The sequence below is a fragment of the Olea europaea genome, unplaced genomic scaffold (genome assembly GCF_002742605.1).
Source record: "Olea europaea var. sylvestris unplaced genomic scaffold, O_europaea_v1 scaffold2000, whole genome shotgun sequence".
NCBI classification, from domain to species: domain Eukaryota; kingdom Viridiplantae; phylum Streptophyta; class Magnoliopsida; order Lamiales; family Oleaceae; genus Olea; species Olea europaea.
In genome coordinates this window covers 53,573-81,482 of record NW_019237875.1, presented here as the reverse complement: position 1 = coordinate 81,482, position 27,910 = coordinate 53,573, and the positions used below count along the sequence as shown (strand labels likewise).

Sequence of the window (27,910 nt, the reverse complement as noted above, 5' to 3'; positions counted from 1 at the left end):
AAATTAGTCCTATAGAATTTAAACAAAATTGTAAATAATCGGGGAAAAATAAAAGTTCAAACATAGGGCGCCTTAAATTAGAATTGTAGGGGTTTAACACGGTGGTATATAGGAGATTGTTAGCGAGAGAACAACGATCAAATATGTCCTAAATATATTCGATATATGATATATATAATAACTCCCAAGAAAGCATCCCAATGAATTCAATTCAAAATGATAAAAGGATGTAAGGAGAAAACTGAAACAACCAAGAATATTGAACTAATACCTCACATAACAGAGCACTTGAGCTATATTTCCATCCCATAGGCTCGTATAAATTAAGAGCTATTGTTGTCCTTTTACCTTGCTATCTTAGATTTCTTAGACTAAATATGCAATTCGCTTGGCGAATCCAAGAAATCAATCAATTGCATGGAGAAGTTGCTATGATCTGACAGAGAAAAAAGAAAAAAAATTGTGAAAACGGTATCCACATGTATCATACATGAAGAGGAAAGGGGAAGGGATATAAACTCTTCACCTTGTTTCTTCTGCTTCTAACTCAGAGGTCCACACAATGTCTTTCAATCCGGAAGAGAAATTCTTGTAGAACTGCAAAATAATTAGACATTGCAAAAAAATTCATTAGTTGGTCAACTTGGCGTTTGAAATAAATGTACTTTAAGGACGTCTAGAAATTAAGCATTGCCATGCCTTGTGAAACTCTAGTGTGTCACCACCAGTTTTACGTAGTTCCACCATATGCACAGAAGGAGCCACCTCAAAAACCTGAAGTAAAAAATTGCAAGTGACCAAGTATTTAATACTATTACCAAGTTGGAAAAACAGACGGAAAATGGATTAAAAATTCAAGAACTCCTTTAAAACTATATCAATAATCTGCTGCTGAATACCCAATTATCTTTATTTCCTTAATGAATTTTCAGCTTCTTTTCGTAGTCATGACGAAGCGTTATTTAAGAAGGTTTCAAGTGCTATATCCAGAAAGTAGTTTGCATATATAAATTAGCCAGCATTCTTGGTGCAAACATAAGAATTTCACAGGAGTTCTAAAGGCTACTGAAGCATTTCCTGCCTAAATTGAGTGCCAAGAGATGGTGGTTCTCGATGTAACAACACTATATAGTAATTCTTACACATGTTTGACAACAAAGAATTCACAAAGTATGGATAATGAAATGTGAAGTATGTACACAAGAAGGTAGAGATGTCAATAACAGTAAAAAATCATTATACCAATTTATTTCCTGAATCTAACAGTGAGCCAAGCATTTGATACCAAGATATTACAGTAAATAATAAGTGATTGTTCCCTTACCTATATGCTTTTATGGCATGTAGAATATGGCTCAAGGATTTAGGAGTTGCATCACACAAGGCACTGTTGCTTTAAATTCTAAAAAACTTTATTTCATGAATTTATAGCCTTACAAGGATTAATATAGTCCTCGCGCTAGTAAGTTTACAAACCCAATATATAACTAATTAATATTCACTACCAAATCAAACTTGGACAAACTAAAAAACCACTAATAGAAACGACTAATAAAGGGAGCTTTGCTTTCTTCCTTCCTTCTCTCTATATCTTTCGGTGGCTTGCACCTTTTTATGATGATTTTTCTATTTTTAGGCATGACCTTGTATGGTATGGTACATATCCTTCATCTCCCCTTTCTATTTCTTTCCAAGTGAGACTAACAACATGAGAAGAGCTATGCTACAATATCTTTCAGAAAACAACATAAAAACCTAAAAGACAATAATGTCAACAGAGGTAATTATGCAAGTTCTCAAGTCTATTCCCCATTATCTAATTATTTACAAAAATACATAGTATGAGCCTTAGAATCATTTTTTCCATGCCATCTACAGACCATGAATCATTGAATTGTTACAACTACCACAAAACCAAAAGTTATTACTAATATGGATCCTCTTTTATCTAGTTTAATGAGATAAAATACCTTATTACCGAGCTATTCATTTAAAATTGAACCTATATGGAATTTTGATAGCCAAAATCAAGTTAATACCTCTGTAGCTACAGCAAGATGACCTTTTCTTCCAGTCTTGTCACCTTTTAACTTCATCTGCAATAGTTAGAAATGAGAAATTGTCACACAAGGCTGAAATTATCTCTTTGAATTTGCATTAGCATTGATGGTATCCTTCCATCCAGATAAGGCTTGTTGGTACCTTATAGTTTCTTTTGTGAACATTAAAACCCAAAGGTTTAGCAGCTTCCTCGATTTTTGACATAATTTCATTTGCAGGACACTTGGAAGTAAAACGAGTTTCTCTCTTCACTAGACCCTGTATTTTTTTAATCCCAGATAAACATGAAACCTATTACTTTGCCAGATGATCTCACTTAAAGATGAATAGAAGTGCAGAAATATATCTTAATAACATGAATGGATATTTATTTAATCACGAGCCTAAGTAACACAAGCTAAGTAAACTAGAGCCCTAGTTGTTCCAACAAGTTTGCTAAGGAGGGGAACATAAACACAGAGAGAGAGAGAGAGAGATGGTCTTCTACAATAGTAATTTCACACAAATCCAAAATAATGTTCTTGAAAATTTTATATTTTGGATAGTATTTCCATTTTCACCCAACCGAAGCACTCATCTACAAGCACAGCAAAAGGAGATAAATATACTTCAACTGACATACCATCTGCCTGTCAAACAGATTTTCGAGACTGAATCCTTGTGACCTAGAAATAAGCTCAAAGGCATTCATGGAGACCGGTTTCTCTTTCCTTTCTGTAACAAGATGCTCCTGCCAAAGAAAAAGTGTCACAAATTTTCAAGACTGACTGACTTTACTCAATTTTTGTTGAGTATTTAGTCAGTTGACATAGTTCAAACTCAAGAATATTGATGACCTCTATTTCCCAAAATCAGACTACAAGCAATGGAGGTAGCCATTTGATGGATATGGGTTTAATAAGACGATGTGCAAAATGTCCCATTTGCACTCTTTTGATGAGCAGATCTAGAAGACAGGTTGCATCACCAGTGGCTTGAGAATTAATAGCTTACCTCAGAGTCATTGAAGACAGCATCCACATCATCAAGACTTACATCCTCTTCCTGTCCAAAATGCGCTGGCATGTAATCTTTCTTGAACCAATCATTTACTAGAATTTCGGGAATAGTTATTCTCTGCAAAAAAGATGCAATTAAACTTACAATATACAGAACATCCCTTGGAATGTGTATAAGAATAACTCAGAAAAGAGGAGATAAAAAAATACTGAACAGTGAATTGTGAATAAGAACTGGACTGTTTGGAAATGTGGTGAAGAATTTGGGACTGGAAAAGCTATCTGAATGGTAAGAACAACAAAATTACAGGTTACGAACTCACAGTGAGTGGATTCGGGTCAAGAATTCGCTTAATTAGCTTCCTTGAACCGGATGAAAACCATGATGGAAAGGAGAAATCAGCCCTATAAATCTGGCACAACAATTAGTCAAATAACATATCGATACAAAATCCTGGATACTGAAACAAGAAGTGATCTCTCGAAACTTACTTTCCGATACAAAGCTGGGAGATTCGACTCATCAAAGGGCAAGTATCCAGCCATCAGAACAAAGAGAATGACACCACAGGACCATACATCAGCTGATGTACCATCATAGCCTTTATCAGTGAGCACCTGAGGCAAAAATATATCTCAAATGGAAGAAAAGAACAAGAGAAATTTGATGTTTCAACTTCTCAGTTACATAATAATAAGAGTTACCTCTGGTGCAACATAATTTGGTGTACCACAGGCGGTGTGAAGCAGCCCATCTGCCTATAAGAAAAAGATTATGAGATTTCCTTCATCATTTATTTGTAGACTTATAGTGCCCAAGAAATGGCAAAATTTTGTATAAACTATTCCAGGATAAAGTTTAAACAATTGAATTATGATAAAAAGATATTTGTTTGACATAAGCAATAGTTGCATTGAAAATTTGGAGAGCACTAACACGAATAAAACTTTCCTTTCAAATATATGAATAACTCAAAAGTCAATTTCACTTTTAAGAACCAGGTAATTTTATTTCATCCTAGTCTTTGCAAAGTACTGAACACAAGATTAAATTGAACCATATAAAAGAAGAGTCTCCATTAGTCATTAGTACTCAAGCTGGGAAAGCTCCTTCAGAGACATAATGAAAATGTTTGTTTTGAATAAGATTCTGCTCCTTCAAGCATTTTCAAGTACCCCAAGTTGTATGAAGGTTCTGTGATAACTTTAACAAAAATCTTTAGGGAGCTAAATGGGGGCACAGAGACAGAAAGAATTAGATTGCATATACGGGAATGATTAACTTTGAATCCCTATAAATATAGAGGAAATTCCAACTATGGTTAAAAGGCTTTTGCTTCGGGAAGTTTAAAAGAGGAGAAAACTCCTTCGATTTTGACTATTACTTACAACACAACATACATTTGAAGATCCTGACTTTGAATAAAGAGAGAGTTAGATCCATGATTGGCTGAGAAATCTTTTTTCAAGCTAGATAGAGTACTGGCTTATAGAAATAGTTTAAGTTCCATAATAGGGACCCAACAAGAAATTAGCACCAATCAAATTGAAATGGACTGAAGATCTAATTTCTCTTGAACTATACGCCAAAACAGGCACGTTCGAAAATGAATGGAACAAAAGCCTTTTAAGTATTGAGTTAGATCCTGACTTTGAATAAAGTGAGAGTTAGATCCGTGATTGGCTGATAAATCTTTTTTCAAGCTAGACAGAGTACTGGCTTATAGAAATAGTTTAAGTTCCATAATAGGGACCCAACAAGAAATTAACACCAATCAAATTGAAATGGACCGAAGATCTAATTTCTCTTGAACTATACGCCAAAACAGGCACGTTCGAAAATGAATGGAACAATAAAAAAGAAATTCTTTCACTTGCAAAAAGGTAAGGTATGATCAGAGGAGCACATAAAGGTCAAAATCAACCTCAGAAAAAGTATTGAGTGCATTGTCACTAGATTGATCAACCAAAAAGCTACTTCCTGACAAACAAATAGCTTTCTATCACTTGAAGCAGCTTGTCTTTTTTGACTAAGTACTTAGATCTTGAGTGATATCAAATTGTTAATACCCAAACAGTCAATATAGATAATGCTAATGACAGGAATTCTATCACTTACCCGCACTTGCTTCGAAAGTGCACTTAACCCAAAGTCTGAAACTTTAAGAGCACCATAAGAATCCAGCAATAGATTCTCTGGCTGCAAAGTTTAGAGTTTGAGACAGATAGAAGAGGTAGTCATGCAAGATAACAATATATATGCAATACCCTGGTGTTCCACACACTCTAGTGGGCACAAATATTCATGCATTTTGAAATTTTAAGAATTATTATATTTCCATAATTTGTACATGATAATGTATGATTATAATTTATTCATATGATTTTGTGAACGTGGACTATCTTGATGTGATCATGCGATAACTCTATTGATAACAGCACGACTTCATTATAATATTGAGAATGATGGTGTTATGATATAGGCCACAACAAAAATGAAGTTGCATTTACTAATATAGCATATATCGCAATGAAGTGATAAATTGGATACGTTATTGACAACTATGATGCTAACATAGAATTATGATGATTTTAAGGTAACTGAAAGGTAGGAAGATACCTAGGGTACCATCCATGATGTACGCTACTAATTGGTACGGTTGGACTTTTGATAAACTGGATTACATGAGGTTGTGAAGGATAAATTTTGGATAAGTTCCAGTGTTGGTCAGAGTGTCAAGAATGTGAAATTATCATGCAGGAATAAAACTTTAGCACTTGAGAAAAATGCATCAATTAATAGATAAAGCACAGGGTTCGTTGGACCTTCAAATCTCTGTGGTATACACCTCTACTGTGGCAGTAATCCACAGCATTAATGAGCTGTTGAAAATATCTCCTTGCTGCATCTTCTTCAAGTTTCCCATATTTAGCCTAGAAATGGAAGAGCAAGTGAGACAAATTTCTTCTTAAATCGCAAAAGTTATGTAGAACCATATAGCATACATTGTCGTGAACAATAAAGGGATGGAGATTAATATGCTTCAAGTAGCACGTAAAGCAGAAGTAAATATAGAAAATTCAATTGACAGAAACTTACTATCTTGTCAAAGAGTTCGCCTCCATCAACGTATTCAAGAACAATGTAGATCTTTCTTTTGCTTGCCATAACCTATTATAAGAAAAATCAAAGAATACATAAACCTGTGCCATCTGAGGCACCAGAAGTGAACTACTTGTATGCAAATATTTGATGACATACTTATTTTGCTTGTCGTATTGCAAGTAAATAATAGACAAAATTTTTCCATGTGCAACACATCAAAGAAAAGTTAGTCATGCAAAATTTTCACAATTTTATACCCATTATGAAATTACATAAGGAGGAGCTGATATTGAAGTCTAAAACTTAGACTTCAAACAAATAATGGGATGAGAATGAAACCGAAGAACCTAAGGACTCCGTCGAAAGTAAACTGTTTTTTCTGAAGTAAAAACTTGTGACATTCCTTTTGGCATGGACAACAACTATGGTTCGAGGTATGAAGACAAGGTCTACAAAAATTGATTTGGAGCTAATTTGACCATATTGGCATTCAGTGCATAATATAAAAAGAAGAAAGTCCCACAATCCTAAACCCAAAAAATAGGTGTTTACACATAATTCAATAGCTAAGGTCAGTTCAAATAAAATTTAAGTGAAGAAAAAAGTGATTGCACAGTACCTCAAATAGATTAAGAACATTCGGATGTTTGATCATCTTCATCGTGGATATTTCCCTTTTTATCTGCAACGAAACCAAAATAAAAATAAAAATAAAAATAAAACAATTTGATTACTTAATCCTTTCTTCTCTAGAATCAATTCTTAATTCATGTGACCCACCAAACAAATTAATAATTTATCATAGCTATCATAAGTTCATAAAAGTAGTAATTTCAAATCCGTTTTTAATTAGTAAAGAATTATTATTTCGATTAAACAAATACATACATTTACGAAAACATGCGTGCATGTAAAGCATACCTGTTCGATCATCTTGTGATGGAGCACACGGTCCCGGTCGATGATTTTTATGGCGACAGAATCACCTGTCTCCTTGTTCTTGGCGAACTTGACCTTGGCGAAGCTGCCTTCTCCCAGAGTCCGCCCCAGCTCGTATTTCCCGACCCGGGTCCGAGTACCAGGCACTGAGTTGCTCATTCTCTCCTTTTACAGAAAAAAATTCAAAATCTAAATGCGACAGAAACAATAAAAATCTTGAAGGAAGAAGATTAAGACGAATGAAAAACCTGCATTTAATCTTAACTAAAAATGATTTTAGACAAAAGGATGAAGATGAAGAAGAAGAAGAAGACGACGACGACGAGGAATGTGATGTGGGGTCCTCACAGTGACGCGGCTTCTTTATTTGTTATTTATTAATATTCAGTTGTTAATACCCGAAAATTTTCTTTAAAGAGAAACCGAAAACGTGAATAATAATTTACTTTAATTTTCTTTACTAGAATTTTAATTCATGATTGTCAAATTTCGTCACTTATCATCCTTCAAATTTAGCAAAAATCACTTAGTTTGCAGTCATAATGTAACTATTATGCAATTGAGTCTCGTTCGTAGTGAACGAATTTTTGTTTGAATTTCACTCAAACGGACATGAGAATTAAAAGGATGAATCAAATAACGAGAAAAATTAAATATTATTAATCAATAAAAATGAATGTAACAACCTTAAAATGTATTTAAAGATTAAAAATAAATAAATTGTAATCAAAACGAAACTCTAATCATGTACACAAATCCAAATAAAACAAAAAAAAAATTGCAAAATATGACAAAAATACTCTTAAACCATCTCAAAATAGAAAAACGCAAAACAGACCCATAAACGCCGGAATTTGCCCAAAAAGTTTGACAATATTATCTGATAAAAATGTGTAGAATCGATAAACGCTCTCAAATTGTATTCGCTCTCGTAAGTCTGACATCTAAATTAAAAGTTATGCATATTTTGTTGCTCCTTCTTATTTTTTTCTCTTTTTCATTGTCTTGAAAATGAAAAATGTTAAAATAAAGATTATGATAATATCTTCTAAAATACATAATTTTATTTTAACACTTTTATTATGTTAATTAATATTTCTAGTGATTTTTTTTTTATATTTTTTTTTTGTCTTTTAATGAATTGAGATAGTTCTTTATATTACATGAAGGAGACATAGTGTGTACTACGTACCCGTTAATAAAACAGAGTAGGGCAAGCAACAGTGAAATGTGGGAGGGTTCCATCCATAAATGAAGTTCAATTATTGATAAATCCTTTTCTTCCATTTGAGACTGTGTGGTTATTATTTTCCTTTTTAATTAAAATCCAGCAATGCATCAGTGTATTGACCATTCATTACCTTGGCTCTATATGCAGGTTTTTATAAGGACTCATGTTATCTATTATGATGTTCATCGATGACGTAGCAACTCATTATTCCTCAAATTTATCGCTCTTTCTCATAAAAATTGAACTGTACAATCATATTATTCCACTAATTCATTATCCCTCAAATTTATCTCTCTTTCTCACGAAAATTGAACTATCCAATCATACTATTCCACAGAGACTATCACATCATCGATGTTTCATCATCATAATGATAAATAACATTATTCATTTATCAAAAGTTTATTTGGGATGATTTTTTTTTCAAGTTTTGAGCAATTGAAGAATATTGTTCGAAGTAATAAAGTACGAAACTTTAGAGAAGAAAATGCAATGCTAAGGTGAGTTGCAGAAGTGGGAAAACAAAAAAAAAAAAAAAAAAAGAAAGAAAGAAAAAAGGAAAAAATGCCATCCAAGAAGGATGTAGAAGAGAAATACAAGGAAAGCCCTTTAAGGAGGCGGACGTACGATGCGAAAAGTTAATAAAATCTTCAACTAAAGAAAGCTCAAGTATTCAGAGCGAGAATTTGATTTCATTCCCTACAAAATTAGTATCATAGTTCTATCCAATCCAATCGTTTCATAAGTGAGATTCATTAGTGAAAATCGAAAAGATTTCATAGACCCACTAAAGTATAAAAGTCCGGATCTTTCAGAAAATAGATTCTTTAATCTTTTCGGCTGGAAGTGTATGAAATAATAAATTCCCTATTTTATGGCAACTTATTAGGACCAGTCAAAGTTGAACGTGCATTGTACGTTATTTTAAAATACTTTATAAATAATGTAAAAGTAATATTTAGTATCAATTTGTTGAAGGATTTGATAAGTCTCGGACGAATTAAAGAAAATAAAATTTAGCCTAGAAATTTAAGAGAAAAAAATTATATTCTCGAAACTCAATTTCTCTTATTCAAATTTCTAGATACAAGAATATGAATAAATTCATCTATAATAACTCTATATTCATATAATTCAAAATTCATCAAGTGAAAAATTTTTGAATTTAGATTAATGTAATGTTAATTAATCGAGGATTAATAACACACATTTTATAAACGATAATAATTATGTAGTATTTATTACATATCGAAAAACGAAAAATAAGATATTATTGAAATAATTAAATTGTAGAGATGTAAAAATCGTCCAAAATATGATTCTCTTATTAATAATAATTATAGATAAGAATGCTCAATTTTTGAATTTTTTATTTAGAAAACTCAACTCCAGCATCAAATACTCCCTCATTTAAGAAGAATGCAAGTCCTATTGGCTTAGAAGTTAAAAGTATCCGAAACATCCAAAGTACAAGACATTAATTAAGGAATACCAATGATAAGCACCGCGACAAGCTTTCCTTCTTTGAATTCGTTGGAAAATGAAAATTCAACATAGTATTAAATTTAAGTACTCATAGTTTTGTTTTATTATACCATTTGTTAAAATCAAAATATCATTATGTTAGGAAAGTGTTTATAAAATGTTTAAATTATAAATAGATAAAAATGAGTAGTATTTGTAGATATCACAAAATCAAAATATGAGAATAAAAAATAATTTTACCGATTATAAAATGTTCATAAACATTAGTCAAATATGAGTATGTTTGTTATGTCATATTAGATTGGATAAGAATTAATCTAACATTGAAGGTTTATTATTAAGCTAAAATGAAGAGGACCATGCTGCACTTACATAACTTTCAGTTCACAAATTTTTTCCAGACAACTCATAGTAGGTTGGGCGCGTGATATTTTTTGACCTGTTTTATCACACATGGGATCCACACGTGTCTCTTCTGACAGAATTTTGTGAACTGAAATTCTATACAAATGGAAATTTCCAAATGAAGAACCTTTAAGAACAATGAACACTTAAAAAAATAATTTCAGAATATTTGGATATTTGAAGCTTGGTAATTGATTAGGAGTCCTACTACTACACGTACAGAACATTTTTTTACAAATACCTTACAGAATACACAGAGCATGTGGTGGGTGAGTTATTTTTTGGATTATTTTACTCACTCCCCACGTGAGTATCTGGAATTCTTTTGTAGGGAAAAATTCTGTACACTTAATATCCCATTGATTAGATATGACTTTTTGTTATATCCTTATATATAGACTTAGTCAAGGTAAACACCCCATGTTAGAATAGATGCAAAAGGTCAATGAAACAACACCTCTTTTCATCAAAAACTGAACAAGAAAAAAGCCTAAAGGCCTCCAAATATGCTGGGAGGCCTCTAATGTCAAGTATAGAAACGAAATTTGCTTTCGGATTAGATTCTGATGTCCCAAGAAATGTAAGGCCGCTTGGAGTGGAGCGCTGCGAGAGAGTTTTACATCTTTTCTTTTTCCGTCTATTCTAACACCGTTTTCTCACTTCGGAGAAAATCCAAAACACCGTTATTTTTATTATTATAATTTGAACAAATTAAAATAATACATGTTCAATCTCTAATTCCGAAATTTTCTATATATATATATATATATATATATATATATATATATATATTTTTTTTTTTTTAATTTTTTTTAATTATTATTATTATTTTTTATCTTCTTCATTTCATGTATTTATTTAAGCCTCTTGTGAATTTTCAACATAAGTACTACTATCTAGTATCATTGGTGTTAAACCACCAATCTAAATTGCACTAATATGATATTAAATGAAGAATAATGAAATCTAGCACCACTGGTGCTAAGCACTAGTATATGTGATATTATGTGCACGTTTGGTGCAAATTAAAATTCGATTTTAATTTAAGTAAAAGTCAAACAATTAATATTAATCACATCTTTTATGGGTCTAACAACTTTTTAATTACACATTTCAAAAACTGCTATCATAATCTGCTAAAAAAATCTAGTTTTAATCACTATCAAACACCCTTTATGTGAAGGGCTAGACAAACATGAAATTAAATAGACATACTGGTGTTTAGTACCAGTAGTGCTAAATATTAATATTCTTAAATGAATAACTTAATTTTACTTTTCATTTAATCAACTACTTAGTGTTACATAGACTGTTGTTTTATAACTAGTAGTGTTAGATAATATTATTCTTTCAGCATAGTCTACTTTTGATGCATGTCCCATACTAACCATCCACTTTAGATATCCATGGAATTGGGACACTACCATTACTTGTACGTGCTTAAAATCATCTACTAGTTAACCGTGAATTAACATGGTTGATCACTCAATTTGTTCTCTTTCATTTTTGTCTTGAATTCTCATTTTGAGCCATGGGCCGGGCAGGGCCAAGGTCCGCCAGCCTTATGGGTCGGCCCTTAGGAGTTAAGTTGGTTATGAAAGCGCAACAATGATTTGATTGATGGGCTATTGGGCCCTGTGGTTTAAAGCAGCCTGTTAATATTTTAACTTTAGCCCAAGTCAAAGCCCACAACTTAACCCGACTCACCTTCCATACCTGTTCTTTAGACCAAATTAGGATCCAAACAAAAATCTGAGTCCAAACTTAAATGTCAAATTAAAAAGAGTTTTTGGAGAAAATGGATTTTGAAATATTGATTTTTCGAGAATGTGTGATAAAAGTTGGAAAAAATTTTGAATTTTCGTTTAAAATATTTTATTGAGAGAATGTGTAGCAGAAAATGAGTTTAAGAAAAAAATGTTTCGTAAGAATGATTGTCAAACCTTCCAAACGTCAGATTTGAAATTTCTCTTAATTTCAACACTATTTCAAGATTCAATTGAGTAACTTGCAACTCTAATTTGACATTCATCCAAAATGATTTTGAATATTTAAAGATGAATAACACTAATTGTACATAATTTTTGTACATCAAAATGCCCAACACTCACATGAGGTGGGGCCTGTTCAAGCAACTTCTCAAAACCCATTTTTCAACGCTATCACAAGGTCCAAGAATTACTTCAGCAGGCTAAAGATTTGACTGTGACTAATTTTTAATCAAACGTGTAAGATATTGGTTACTTAGCTCGTCCTCAAGAATAATTAAAAATATATAATTTTATATAATACAATAATAGTACGTATCTTTCAACTTTATTTTTTACTTTTGGATAACTAATTATGATTTACTATTTCCCTCATCTTCTAAGTTAGCTTCTCTCTTGTTCAAATTGTCATTTTCCTTTATTTTAAAAGAAATGTATAGAAACATGGTGAAATAATAAATGAAACCACTAAAATTACATAGATATTGGATTTGCATTTCAAATGAGGAGTCAAATTCCCTTTTATTTTGAAATTTTAATTATGCAATCTAGTGGACACTTAAAAAAAGTAAGGACTTGTTCGGTAGTAACTATGAGAATTAATTTTTTTGACTGTTAGAGATAAAAGTAAATCTCACCTATGAGAAAAGATGTAAAAAATGACGACTGGTTTAAGAAAATAACGATAAAAAAATTGATTTTGTAGGGTAAAAAATCAGAACCAAACATGCACTAAATAACATTCTATAAAGAAGAGGAATTTGCAACGGAGGTTCTCAACTTTTAAAAAAAAGTGCGTTGCAGTCCCTAAATCTTTCAAATACTGAAATTTGAATGGTTGATCGGAGAGACTAAAACTACAGTAGCGGAGAGGAAGTGGTGGCGGATGGCAATGTTGCTATTTCATTGACTTTGAATATGGTCCATAGAGCTATGTCCTGGGAGTTTGGTTGGAATTGATGGTGGCTCACGAGAATTGGAAGGAAAGGTTGGTAGGGGAAGATGAATATTTTGTGGGTAGGGTAGAGCAATAGGGTTTGGAAGGATGTAATGGACGGGAGAGGTGTGGTGGGTAAAGAAGATTAAGGTTTGAAATTTATCTACTACGATTTAAAGATTTGGAACTACGTTGCACATTTTAAAAAGAGTTGGAACCTCCACTGCAAATTTTCCTAGAAAGAATGAGGCTATTAAAGATTGAAAAGATTATTTAAATTCATATACTAACATACATGACACGAGCTTTAACAAGGAGTTTCAGCAAAGACTTTATAATCGTACATAAGATTAATAGCAGAAAACTTCCCTTAAAAAAGTTTCCATATGCGTTATATCCCCACGATATCTAATCTTTAAAACTTTATTTTTTTATACTAGGAGACAATTGCTCGAAGACGTTCTGGCAGTTAAGGAGTGAAATTGTCTAAAGAAGAGATTGTGAATTTAATCAGTATGAATTATTCTCAAGATTACAGAGTACCACATAGAATAAAGATATATGTATCGAGTGGGATTACCAAACCGTGTCCCCCCCTCCCCCACACAAACACGCGGGCACCGTATGTTATTAAAAAATCTTAGCCATGGTCCCCATCCCATGTTGTGAGTAGTAGGTAAAAGATTATATACGTACAGTATGGTCCGTACTACACAAGGACTCAATTGCTATGCATTTTCTTTGCATGATATATTGCAACAGAAAATTGATATTGCACGAACTACATGTCCAAGTGCGAAATGAATGACATGCGAAGCTCCACTTTTTTCTAGCTTTTCAGCTTCCTAAAAAACGACTAAAATATGGAAGTGAAGTGTACCGTTATCCCTCTATTTTTTAAACCAACATATGTTAGGCACCCTATACTCTACATCAGTGAAATATTATCTCTTAATTCAATTTATTCTTAGCCAAGTGATTTATTCAAGTTTTAGGCCCCAAAGACCCCAAAATTCTACGTAAATTCCTTAAGTAACACGGTAACATTTAACTTTCGATTTGTTTATACATTCACTTTGTTTATGATATATTCCTCCTCCAAATAATGCCTACAAACTTCTTACGTAACAAAGAAGCCACTAGTCAAATGAAAGTTTGATAGGTATATTTAGTATTTACTAAACAAAATGAATCACTACTTGTATACAAAAACCAAGACGCAATCATGTTCTTTCTTTATTCATGATGTTGTTTTTTACTGGTAACAACTTTAATCAAAAGGCACGTCTGATGAAGGCTCAATTGGAATGTCCTGCTTAATTCAAGGTACATTTATATATATAAGCCTTCACCGTTTCTGTTTTAGCTGAAGTATCTTTCAGTCGTCTAATCTCTTATCGTTCTGTCAAAACTTTGCCGCTTCAGGAAAACCCGACAAGGATTTCGACATTAAGCACTTGATGGCATCATATGAAGACATAAAAGAAGAGAGTTACAGAAGATACCAGAGGATTGTGAAGATATGGATAATCTGCTTGGGATCATTTTCATTAAGCATGGTGGGAGGGCTAATATTGGCTTGGTGGCAGTTCTATTATCATCCTACAAATGAACAGCAGTGGATGGTGCCTACAGGTCTCGTTCTGTTTTTTACACCACTCATAGTCTGGTTATCAGTCTTCCTATCAGATATTTGCAACTCCTGCCCAAACTCCCTGGATAGTTCACCGGAGAAGCCATTTCACGACCCGGAGAGATGATCAACCGATTCTTTATTCAGGCAGCATTTCTTTATGGCAGGCTTCTTCCCGGGAAGGAGCTGTGGTACAACCATTCACCGCATCAGTATCAGCACAAAACTTTCTGCTTATTGTGGGACCAAAATACTTGTAAATGATACCAGTAATATTATATGTCAACTTGAATAACATAAGCATGATTTAAAATGAGTAGAATGCAATGATGTTAAGGAGAAGATATGCAAGACCAAAATGTCACCTTCCCCAGTAAGCATGTAATTTAGTGTGTAACCTACTCAAGTAGAACTATAATATAATTCATATACAGGTGCCTTAAATCAATGTACCATTCATTTCACAGGGCTTCGACTTTATGCAAAGAGACGACAATAATGCTGCTACTGCAAGATGCAGACATCTTAGGGAGAAAATATCGAATGCATCAGATTCTGTATTCTGTACAGTATATATAGCACAAATGATTTGAAAGTTACCTTTAAGATAAAGGGAAAATTGTTTCTTATCATGTGCATATTCATGAACAATAACAATCGAAAGATAGCATATGGATAGTATTTATGGGATCAATTACAAACTAAGAGTATCAACGTTTCTCAGTTCACAACGAGATATATCCTTGTGCATAAATATGTTTCTTGTAAAAGCTTCAACTTTATACATGTTACAAGGACAAACATCCAAGAACAAAGATCTTATCAATTTTAAAATGTACAGGAATTAGAAAACAGGCCATTGTGAAGACTAATGCTACATATCCACTAAAGGAAATAACAGATATACTTCAGGGCAAAAACAAAAGGTGACCAATATTCCTCATGCTTCAATATCTGAGCGCGTAGGAAAATCTAGGCCATGTAGTGCAGGCATTTTCTCCAAATCTTCCTTTGCAAACAGTGGGAAGAACCAAAATAACTTTCTAGTGCCGAAAACCTGAATAAAGAAAAATAGTAAATCAGAAGTGCAGAAAGGTTTCAATAGAATTCTTAGCTATTCTGTTTGACGCCCTATTTCTCAAAGTTTGTTAGAGTTTGATATAAGCATTGAAAGAGTTTCAATATGCTTGACCTGCTCAAAGTTCGTTTTCCATCCTAAGTCGTACTTCCACCGAACAGCTCTTTTTTTCTCATAAACCTGAAATATCAGACGCAGAAAGACCATACATTAAGAACACTAGTGCAACTTGGAGGGCTACATTCTGCATCCCAGATTTAAGAATTCTATTCATCAAATAGATAAACCATGCTATTTTAATGTGGGTTTACCTCCACTGAAGTTGTGTTGCTCAAAAGAAGAGATGAATGCATAATTACGAAACAGAGAAGACTCAGCGCAAAAGCTAAATTCAGAACTGCATCAAGTTACAGAATCTGTAAGAAACACAAAAATGATGAGGATGTAACTACAGCATATGGATATGAAGATCATTGATGCAAGAGGAGAAATTACCAAAGGCTAGGAAAGTGACAGCAAGTTGCCCAGGCGAAGTGAAACGATGACTGGCATGCTTAAAAAAATTTATGAAATTGGGTAGCAGCACAAGAGTGTCCATCGTTGTCTCCAGAAAAGTATAAAGCTAAAAGAACATTTTAATGGTCAATTCATATATATTGATAAAGCAACCTTGAGATAACAATTGATATTGTCCCTGTTTGAATCCCATTAAATTTATAACACATTTTTCTCTCTCCTTTTTAATCACACATTCTTCAACAAAATAATATTACACATAAACCAAAAACTTTTCATTCTTTTTCAACCGCACATTCTCACTATTCCAAAAATTATAACATCAAATAATGGGGGACAAATGGGGACATAATGACTAATGCAACTAAAGCAAAGCAAAGTCTATATACTGTGAAATGGCAATGGCTCAGTTTGATATAACTTCCAAATGCTCATATGTATGTGGAAAAGCAGATAGAGTTAAACTTGGAAGGCATTTTCCCAGATATTAAAATAAATGGAAATAACGGTAAAATTATCTTTGACCATGAGAAGCTCAACAGTACACAACCTTTAATGCATTTTTGTAAGAGAAGCAAAAAAAAGGCTTCAAGTAAAATTTAACTCAGATGTGCAAGGTTCATCTGGACTATCTAACATTGTAAATTCTAAAAAGCAAAACAAATATCGGTGGGAATCGGAACCAAAGCACTTCATGTTTTAATAAAGTTCCAAGAAATGTGTTCCTTTATATAGAATTCAAATCATGAAGCAAGATGTCACTTTTATGAAATTCAAAGGATTCAAATAACCATTCCCAAGGTTTTCTAGACTTTTTATAGAGTCTGCAATAATATAATTGAAAGCATTAAGTACATTTCTCAACCTAAAGACCAAAGCCAATAATAGAATTGCTACTTTTTCCTCTATGTGGAAGTGAAATGAATCTGTTAGAACCCATATTAATGCAGAAAGTTAATGGAAATTTGTATAAAAAGGTTGAATGAATAAATTAGTTATTGTATGTATTTGCTGAGTAAACTGAAGGAAACAAAAGAAATGACAAGGCAAGAATTGCGAAAAAGCTTCTTTCTTAGAAGTTTCGTATCTATGTACAAAGACAATACATAATTGAAATTGGGCAATAATACTATTCTCACCACAAAAAGGAGAAAGAACTTGTAGTTGCAAGCCCCAACACAATTCACAACCCATATGCAGTGGTGATCCATCTTAAGAACACATCGTTGGCCTGCAAAAAAGACGTGCTTATAGTATTAGCAGATAATCATCATCTTTAAGATGTAGGAACAGCAGAGAGCTTGATAATGCTCCAAAATTTTCACTGCTTTCACAGGGACATAATTATAAGCTCATCTCATGATATGCTATATCAGATAATCTTGTGTTAAGCAAAGTTGAGTTACAATTCAAGTGCTAATCATGATAAGTAATTAAAAATTAAATAAATAAATAACCTAAAAGAATAAAAGTCATAATCTAGACAAGAAATAAAATCCTATAAATAATTCCGTCTTATTTGTAAAAAATTGTCCTAGATCAATCTCCGCAACTTGGAAAACGATCATTTTGAGTTGGGTTGAAGAAGAGAATATTAATCAATAATGGGGAAAATTCTCCAAAATTTCTTCATTACTAATGAGGATTTTAACCTAGCTTGGATGTGCAATTCTCCGATCGTCGTCGCGAGGACGCATGCCACTGCACCATAGGTGGCAATCAGTCAAGGGCAGCATATTACTCTGATATCAATTTTGGCGCAAAAGCAGAATTATAAAGAAGAATCAAGTTGAAAAGTTGTAGAGTAATTTATTGTAACAATTTTGAAATGGAAAAATTACAAAATCTTTGTTTATATAGGCAACATAATCTCCAAATCCTAATAGCTTATGATAGATAATTAAAAACCTAAAAGAAAAGGTAATAAAAAACTAAAAGAGTAAAAGTTCAAATTAAAAAAAGAAATAAAACCCCTGTTTGGTCCCCATTTTTTGGTAATGAAAATAGGAGGAATAGTATTTTTTTGAAAAATGAGTGATTGAAAAAAAAAAAAAAAAGTTTTCAATTCACGTGTAATATTATTTTATGGAAAATTGTGTGATTGAAAATAGGAGAGAGAAATAGAATGTAACGAAATGTAATTCAATGGGGGCCAAACAGGGGTAAAATCCTATTACAACAACAAATAAGTTAGTGTCTTATTCGTAATAGACTGTCCTACATCAATAACAATTATGTCAGTGTTTAGCAATTAAGAGCAACAAAGAGAAAACAAAAATAAAGAAGATAATTAGAAACCAGAAAGGAGAATGAACTACATGAGCATTTTCAAAGCCTAAATAAATGAATATATAAAGGTGAAAAGCTTACAGACAGAGCAATGGTGACAGCGTGGTGGTTTCCTATTTTGGCATTGACTACAATAGCCTATTTCTGGTCTTCTTTCTGTACCATCTGAAGAGGATGGCATGGTGGTTGAATCAGCTAGTGCTATAGAATCATAACTTATCATCAAATTTCCTTCTATAGTTTGCTCTGATGACATTTTCCAGTTGGCAGGAACAGCACCAGGGTCCCGAAGGACAGCCATAAAATAACTCCATGTTAACAATACAAGCTGCAAAGTTGATGAACACGCTTGTAAAAGTTAATTATCAAAGTAAAAACTGTTAAGATCCTAAGAGTTACATTTGTAAAGGAAGTTTCCTGATGATTATGTATTCAAGACCGAAGAGAGAGTTACAATTTACAGTAAAAATAAAATTATGTTTCTTCTCCAACATTTTTTACTCGTAACATATATTCTTTGCACAAAACAAACTGACCGTTTTCCTATTATCAAGATCTAGTACTATTATCACGAATCCTGTCCATAGAGTCCTAAGCGAAGTTAAGACCCTTCCATAACTAGGTTCATACTGACGCCAAATTTATTAAAACTGGAATTGAAACCAACTACCTTACATAAAACTGGAATTGAAACCAACTAAACTAGTTCATAATTTATTAATAAATATGGCAAGTAACTTATTTGTGGAGAAACTCATATGACTTTTCTAAAGAAAACTGTTATTCTTGTTCCCTATTTAACTTCTAGGACTCCATTCCTGCTCTCTATACATTAGAGCGAACCAAAGGTTGCAAAGCTTCCTCAGTGCTAACGAACTACAATATAAGAACTACCCTTTATTTTGTCTAATCATCCCACAATTCTCTCTCTCTCTCTCTCTCTCTGACACACACTCACACACACTAAAGTTACCCCTTGAATACCACCACTATTGAAGTTTCAAACAAATTCAACAGACACGCTGCACCAGGCCACTGGAGACATTAACCAGAATTCCCTCTTGATAGATTTTGTGGGAACATATGTGTTAACTTTCACGTGAAGAAGAATAAAACGGAAAAAAAGTTAAAATTGAGAATGCATCATCCATTCTGAAATGATATTGTTTAAAATGTAAACATTTGGCAGGTGGAAATCTCTTTTGCAAAAATTATAAATCATATATAATGATCAAACTTCATTTTCAACCAAAAATTCTGATAGACCCGCAAATACTATCCACTTATCACCACTCGTTTCTATCTATTTATAAATTAAATAGTTTATAAATTCTTTCCAAACTGAGTATAAATACGAGTCCATGGGAAATAATGAATATTTAAGAAAAAGTTCTAGCTCTGCTGATGGGGGTAGATTTTTTGTGACAACATTCCACTTCTCAATCTACACGAATAGGTTCATGAGCTACTCCAAAATCTAGGCTGACAAATTGAGCCCCTAATTACCACTTCGTTCTTTATGCCAATTGACAGTATATAAATAAAGAGCACTAAGTATTTCATTAATTTCTCCTAATCTATGCAACAAATGCAAAATTGAAAATTGCAAGTCAACTGCGACTCACAAACACTCAACTCGTTGAAGGTACCAAATTTTACCTACTATAACATAAATACAGGTTAAACATTACTATGCATAAAGACTTTCACTTTTTTTAACATAAACTCAAACAGGGTTCACATGAAGAAGGCAGAGTAAAAACGTAGTAGTCGTAAAGAAGAACAAATCGGAATTACCAGGAGATGAAAAACAGCAATGATTGTGAAAGACAAGAAGGAGTTTGCACCACCGTCGAGGAGGTGTGGACCCCAGGTAAGGACGACGACAGCGTAATAGGAGACAGCAATTATAGAAAATACGAGGAAGATCATGAAATATCCGAGGAACTTGAGCCCGGAGCATACCCTGAATGGGTTCAGGTTCAGATCCATACCACGATATGACAACCTAATCCTGGTTAAGGGCAGGAGTAATTTTGACGACCTTCGGGTTGAACGAGGTGGGAATAGCCGTTTCAATACGTCCGGAGCCAGATTTGAGCGTTTGAAACGTTAAGTTGCTCGATTTGTCTGAGGTGGATGAATATGTAAGGATAGAGGTATAAAAATGTCTGCAAATTTTGCTTTACAGGGAGACCCATATGGCATCTAGTGAGAATCCCATTTATAGCCTCAGTGGAAATTTATTTGCTATAGCACTGTTAATCTGAAATGATGGATTGGTTTGGTGACCATTTTTTTCAAAATTAATTTTTCTCCGCCTTCTTTACAATCAAATATTTTTTATTAAAATAATATTACACGTAAATAAAAAAAATTTCCTTATTTTTCAATCACATATTTCATATCAATTTACTATTCCAAAATGTATTTTTACATAAAAATGCCTATCAAACATATATATGTTGGATGGACTCGTGAATTGGATCGATTTAGGGCTGGACAAAAACTTTCGAACTTGACCGATTGAATCTAGCTATTCTACTTGAGTTAAATATTTTAATGGATATCTAAATGGAAAACTCACTGATTTTATTTGATTTTCAGTTATAGATAAAGAACCCATTAGGAATCAAATCTTTCTAATTTTTTAATTAATTTATTTTAAATAAATCTAATTATTTTTCCTAAATAAATTCGCTAACCAGTTAATTTAGCTCAAATCCAAAAATATGATTTTCCTATTTCTAATTTTCAATCCAAGTCAACTTAATCAAATTGACATAATTTTACCCAAATTTGTTATTCTACCGTAGTGCCATTTCCATCGTTCTAGAGAAATTAAATTGAAGTTTTACAATGTCTCTCTTAAATATTGTGAGCGCACTATCTTACTCTTTCTGTGATTTTAGCAGTCAAATTTATGAAAAATTCAGTAAAAAGATATGCAAAAGACACATAAGATTGAATTACGTTATTTTATAAGAGATAAGATTAAACATATCGTTAACAAAATTAATGTAACTTTGCAAATATTAAAAATTTTAATTATAGACCGAACCCAAGAACCGAACTTGAACGATTCATAATTAAATTTGAACCCAGCAATTCGTTTTACTAAATATTAAAAAAATTTGGGTCCAGTACCCAACCGAACTGGATCATGCCATCTCTAGATCGGTTTGATTCTGATTCGAATTTATCCAGAAACTAAGCCCTTGTTTGTTTTCCAATTTTTAGTAAAAGAATGCATTATGAAATAATTAATTAATGAATAATGTATGATTAAAAAATAAGAAAAAAATTTGTTTTGCGTATAATATTATTTTAATGAAAAATGTATGATTAAAAAAAAGATAAAGAAAAATGGTATCAAACAAGGGCTAGATCTTGACCTACCAATGTAATGAATATGATTCGAGCTGGACATACCATGAAGGCGTGAACCTTCCCGAAAAGAGTGCTTTCGAGAATGCTAACAAACGTAGTACATATTATTGTCGGCTCAAGTCAAAAGATGTTAAAAAAAAAAAAAAAGTTCTGCAATCAACACAATGTCAATTTTTTTTTTTTTTTATTGGCGCACAAGCTCAATTGCTCTTATACAAGTTTCAACAACCATAGGGGATAGAACTCCACTAAAAAATTAACTTGAACGTAGAGGGTGTCAAACTAATTATATAACTCACAAATTAAGCCTTAACCTAGCTAAGCTCTATTTTACTTTCATTTCTTAAAATTAATTTTTTTTTAAAAATTAATTTCAACTACACATTTCATGCAATTCACAATTTCTATCCACTTTTTAATTATAAATTTCATCAATTTTTATAAAATATTAGCTAAAAATTTGATTTTTATCCAAATCAGACACAAGCTTAATATTATTAAGCCCCTGTTTGACAACCATTAAAAATAGTTTATTATTATTTTTTTTAATTTCGGAATAGTCAATTTTTGGAGAACATGTAATTAAAAAGTAATAATTTTTTTTTAATTTACGTGTAAAGTATTTCATTGTGAGAATATGTAATTGAAATTAAGTTTGAAAATAAAAAAGAGTTCTTTTTTAATAGTTGTCAAATATGGACTAACTGCTAAGAGCATCTCTAAGAGATTCTCTATTTTTAAATAACACATTCTATAATTTGGAGAGTATTTATAAATTTAGAGAGTTAAAATTTTAAAATATTTTCAACAAATTCTTTATATTTAACAATTAATTTTACTTCTTCCAAAAAAAATTATTATTTTAACTAGTTTTTCTTTATATTATTTTATTATTTTCTTACACTGAAAATTAAAATACTTTAAATATATTTAATTATATAGAGTGTGTTTGACTTTTCAAATTAAAATATTAATAAAAAGAGTATTTTAGTGCATGATTTTAAATATTGATACTTTAAAATAGTATGTTTAAAGAATATGTTCTAAGGTTATTACTGGTTACTTGTTTCAAGTTCTACTGACTTTGACACTGCTAATCAATCCAATAACTAAATTTAGGGATAATTGCACCAGAGGCTCAAAACCTTTCAAACACTAGCAAACTTTCCTCAAATCTTTGATTTGTTGAAACCGTCGCCCTCAGCATTTTTAAACGTTGCAGGCGAGGGCCAATGGATGAAAAAAATTCAATTTACCGTTTGTTGACCAAAAAATTGAGTTTGACCACATATTTTTAATATTTTTATGGAGGGCAAATAATTACATTAATGAAATTAAAAAACCAAAAAAAAGGGAAAAAAATATGTAACTTCTTCCTCCCCATCCTTCCCAACCCCACCCTGACCAAGATCGTCACCATTGCCGTTGCCACCACCACGTCACTCTTCACCCTTTCCTTAAACTGAAAATTTAGCGATCCAATTGAAATATATTAAAAGTTTAGTGACCCAATCAAGAGTTTGCCCAGTATACAATGATTGAATGTCAAATTTATCCAAAACAAAACCAGTCATCTTCCAACATTCATACGTATACAACGTATAACTCTTCTGGTTCTGGTTGTTGCTATTGTCGATAGTAAATACTTCACACTACTACCTACCAGCACATAAAGCAATGAAGACGTTGGGAAAAATATTGGTGATGATATTCTTTTCTTGTCTTATTTACAACACAAAGTTAATGAATTTGAGAATGGTGGCGGTTGATTGTTTAGTACTATTGTGTCTTGTGTCTTGGCTTGGGACGGAGTTGACAATGAGGACAAGGATTTGTAATTTTCCTTCATGGCTAGTCAAATTAACAATATCCGAACTCTTGATGAAAATTCAATTTGCAAAGTCCGACTGACAAATAAAAAGAAGACGTTCTTTAATGGTGTTTGGTGATTGGAGGATGAAGAATGAGGGGGTGGTGGCAACGGCGATGGTTTTGGTTAGGGTGGGGCTAGGTAGGTTGGGAAAGGGATGGGAGGAAGAAGATACAGATTTTCTCCCTTTTTTGGTTTTTTTTTTTAATTTAATGAATATAATTATTTAATTTGGTAAATAGAAAATTACTACTTTGCTCTCTATAAAAATATTAAAAATGTGGTCAAATTCAATTTTTTTGTCAACTAACGATAAATTAGATGATTTCCATCCATTGGAACTCACTTGCAATGTTTAAAAAGGTTGGAGGTGACAGTTACAACAAATCAAAATTTTGAATAAAGTATACTATTATTTGAAAGATTTGGAGTCTTGGCTGCAATTATCACTCAAATTTATGGAAATATGACAATGGCCTCCTTCATTGGGTTATGCCCTCAGCTAAACAAGGAGCAAAATAAAACAGGGATTGTGCTACATGTACAAACACATTTGTACTAAAAATTTTACACACTCACAATAAAATGGTAGGGACCACATGGCCAAATTTTTTAATGCAAGGAGGATCCGCATGTACGTGAGAGTGTGTAAATTATTTTATCCACCAAATATTGTACAAATAGTTTTATCCATAGAACAGTGGGCATCAGTCCCGTGCACAAGCACGTGACTCCAACATCCGACAGAAAAAGATCTCCAGCGCTTTTTCTGTCTTTACTTACTGTAAATTTCTTGGGGGATTGAGTTAAAAAGGCAAGTCAAACTAAACATTAGTTTAAGAAGACCAACAGTTAAGGTTTTTGTTTAAAAGGCCCAAAGTTATTAAATATGGAAAATTCAATTTGTAAAGGACTAAAATGCCCTTATAACGATATTGAAATCGTTCCTGAAACACAAAACGACATCTATATCGTTTCGGTATTATAAACACATTGCTTAATTGATTTGCGTAACGACATTGAAATCATTTTTGAAACACAACAATGATGTGTATGTCGTTTTGATATAAAATACACATTGCTTAACTACTTAAAAGGCTTAGCGAACGCTATGGAATAAGTAAACAACATCTATGTCGTTTCAGCACAATTTTCAGAAGGAGCCAAAGAAGATACGTATTTCTATTGAAACAATTTGAATGTGAAAGACAATTATGGAATCACAAATGTTTTCGTAGTTTCGTTTGAGTGAGATTGAACCTGTTTAATGGCCTATTTTTATCGTCATATGTACTACTGACGTATGCCGGGTGGCCATGGATAGTCGAATCATCATTTTTAAGCATAACGATATAATTGTCGTTGCAAGTGAAAAGAAATGATACCAATGTCGTTATAGTTATTATTTGAACTGTAACGATTTCGAACTTGTCAAATTTGTAATGAAACGATATGGACGACGTTATGTTATATGAAACGATAATGTCATTGGACGACGTTATGTTATATATATCGTTTCTGCTAAAAACAACGATTCAACGATCCACGACCACCCGACATGTATTCGACATAAATGGGACGATTGAAATAGGTCAACAAGTGGATTTGATCTCACTCAAAAGAAACTATGGGAACATTTCTGTTCCCACGATTGTATACAACATCCGAACTATTCCTATAAAAACAAGTATCTTCGATCGTTATTTCTAAGTCATTTGAATGTCATCAATCCACTTGATGACTTCTTTCGACTGTCTTAGGTATGTTGAAGACGTGTTGAGCGGTTGTGGACGGTCGAATCGTTGTTTTTAGTCAAAATGTTATAATTAACATTTTATATGAAAAGAAACGATATCTATGTCGTTATAGTTATTATTTGGACTGGAACGATTTCAAACTCGTCAAATTTGTATTAAAACGATATGAATGTCGTTATTTTATTTGTAAGTCTGATACATAACGACATCATTATCGTTTCAATACAAGTTTGACGACATTGATATCGTTTTGGGTTAAATCATAACTAAAACTACATAGATATCGTTGCTATTAAAATAAAACGACAATTATATCGTTTTTGCTAAAAATAATGATTCGACCGTCCACAACCATCAGACATGAATATGACATATGTAGGATACTCAAAATAGATAATCAAGTGGGTTTGATCTCACTCAAAAGAAACTATGGAAATATTTCCATTCCCACGATTGTATACAACATTCGAAATATTTCGACAGAAAGAAGTATCTTCGTTCGTTCTTTCTAAACCATTTGAATGTCATCAACCCACTTGATGACTTCTTTCGATCGTCCTAGGTATGTTAAAGACGTGTTGAGTGGTTGTGGACGGTCAAATCGTTATTTTCAGTCAAAACGATATAATTAACGTTTTATATGAAAAGAAACAATATCTATATCGTTATAGTCATTATTTAAACTAAAATGATTTCAAACTCGTCAAATTTGTACTAAAACGATATGAATGTCGTTACTTTATTTGGGATTTTGATACATAACGATATTATTATCGTTTCAATACAAGTTTGACGATGTTGATATAGTTTTAGTTTAAATCATAACTAAAACTACATACATATCGTTTCAATTAAAATAAAATGACAATTATATCGTTTATATTAAAAATAATGACTCGACTGTTCACGACTACCAGACGTGTATTTGACATATATAGGATGATCAAAGTAGATAATCAAGTGGGTCCAATCTCCCTCAAAAGAAACTATGAAAGCACTTTTGTTCTCATGATTGTATACCACCTTCGAACTATTCCGATAGAAAGTATTTTCGTTTGCTCTTTCGAAGTCATTCGAGTGGTATCAACACACTTGATGATATCTTTCGATCGTTCTACGTATGTTGAAGGCATGACGAGTGGTTGTGGACGGTCGAATCATTATTTTTAAATAGAACGGTATAATTATCGTTTTATATTAAAAGAAACGATATTTACGTTGTTATACTTGTGATTTGAATTCGAACGATTTCAAACTCGTCAAATTTGTACTAAAACGATATGAATGTCGTTACTTTATTTGTGATTTTGATACATAACGATGTCATTATCGTTTCAATACAAGTTTGATGATGTTGATATCGTTTTAACTTAAATCATAACTAAAATTACATACATATCATTTCAATTAAAATAAAACAACAATTATATCGTTTATGTAAAAATAACAATTCGATCGTCCACGACCACCAAACGTGCATCTGACATATGTAGGATAATCAAAATAGATAATTAAGTGAGTTCGATCTTCTTCAAAAGAAACTATGAGAACATTTTTGTTCTCATGATTGTATACCACCTTCGAACTATTCAAACAGAAAGTATTTTCGTTCACTCTTTTTAAGTCATTCGAGCTCTATCAATCCACTTAATGACATTTTTCGATCGTTCTACGTATGTTGAAGGCATCAACGACTTTATGTGTCACCGGAACGAAGTGTATATCGTTACATGAATATGCACAATGTTCACATTCTGAATATGTACAATATGTAAACTTGAAAATTATAAAAAGTCACGAAAATATGTAAATTATAATTACATTTAATATCGTAGTTATAACGTTCTAGTGTAACCACTCCTAAAACGATATGTATGACATTATAGTTACGATTGAATATGAACGATATCATTCTCGTCGAAAATTGAATTGAAAAGACATAACGTTGTTTACTTATTCCATAGCGTGCACCTATGTGTGTTTGATATCGAAACGACATATACATTATTTTTTGTATTTCAGGAACGAGTTCAATGTCGTTATACAAATCAGTCAAGTAGAGTGTATTCGATGTTGAAACGATATCGAAGTCTTTTTATATTTCAGGAACGATTTCAATGTCTTTATGCAAATCAGCGAAACAGTGTCAGCTCATTTCCATTCCACATTTTTATTAAGCTGATAAGTTAAATTTTACGATTTCTTCAAACTGCAAATACCTTGGTGC

The 27,910-nt window shown here is 32.3% G+C and overlaps 2 protein-coding genes across 2 annotated transcripts; both read right to left on the bottom strand.

Annotated features, from left to right (window-relative positions):
- Nucleotides 1-144: 144 nt before the first annotated feature.
- On the bottom strand, nucleotides 145-7,448 carry LOC111379528 (CBL-interacting serine/threonine-protein kinase 9). Its single transcript, XM_023002920.1, has 16 exons — nucleotides 7,353-7,448; nucleotides 7,087-7,269; nucleotides 6,785-6,847; nucleotides 6,160-6,231; nucleotides 5,886-5,993; nucleotides 5,179-5,259; nucleotides 3,765-3,818; nucleotides 3,552-3,677; nucleotides 3,383-3,472; nucleotides 3,055-3,177; nucleotides 2,684-2,791; nucleotides 2,203-2,319; nucleotides 2,040-2,096; nucleotides 700-774; nucleotides 527-597; nucleotides 145-436 (listed from the first exon to the last, which is right to left on the bottom strand). Exons 1-16 carry the CDS (start codon nucleotides 7,356-7,358, stop codon nucleotides 430-432), a joined length of 1,341 nt encoding a protein of 446 aa, XP_022858688.1. The 5' UTR covers nucleotides 7,359-7,448; the 3' UTR covers nucleotides 145-429.
- Nucleotides 7,449-15,405: 7,957 nt separating this feature from the next.
- On the bottom strand, nucleotides 15,406-20,887 carry LOC111379527 (probable protein S-acyltransferase 12). The gene is made up of 7 exons (XM_023002919.1): nucleotides 20,464-20,887; nucleotides 18,748-18,994; nucleotides 17,517-17,608; nucleotides 16,357-16,483; nucleotides 16,173-16,258; nucleotides 15,976-16,041; nucleotides 15,406-15,840 (listed from the first exon to the last, which is right to left on the bottom strand). Exons 1-7 carry the CDS (start codon nucleotides 20,656-20,658, stop codon nucleotides 15,724-15,726), a joined length of 930 nt encoding a protein of 309 aa, XP_022858687.1. The 5' UTR covers nucleotides 20,659-20,887; the 3' UTR covers nucleotides 15,406-15,723.
- Nucleotides 20,888-27,910: the final 7,023 nt, after the last annotated feature.

Excerpts from the sequence above, each read along its gene's own strand:
- LOC111379528 (XM_023002920.1), bottom strand. Across the intron at positions 5,260-5,885 it reads TATACCACAGAGATTTGAAG|CCAGAGAATCTATTGCTGGA; the intron begins GTCCAACGAACC and ends TAAACTTTGCAG. Across the intron at positions 3,473-3,551 it reads TCCCAGCTTTGTATCGGAAA|ATTTATAGGGCTGATTTCTC; the intron begins GTAAGTTTCGAG and ends TTGTTGTGCCAG.
- LOC111379527 (XM_023002919.1), bottom strand. The coding sequence starts at position 20,658 with ATGGATCTGAACCTGAACCCATTCAGGGTATGCTCCGGGCTCAAGTTC. Across the intron at positions 18,995-20,463 it reads TTGCTGTTTTTCATCTCCTG|CTTGTATTGTTAACATGGAG; the intron begins GTAATTCCGATT and ends TCAACTTTGCAG. Across the intron at positions 17,609-18,747 it reads CTGTCACCATTGCTCTGTCT|GCCAACGATGTGTTCTTAAG; the intron begins GTAAGCTTTTCA and ends TCTTTTTTGCAG.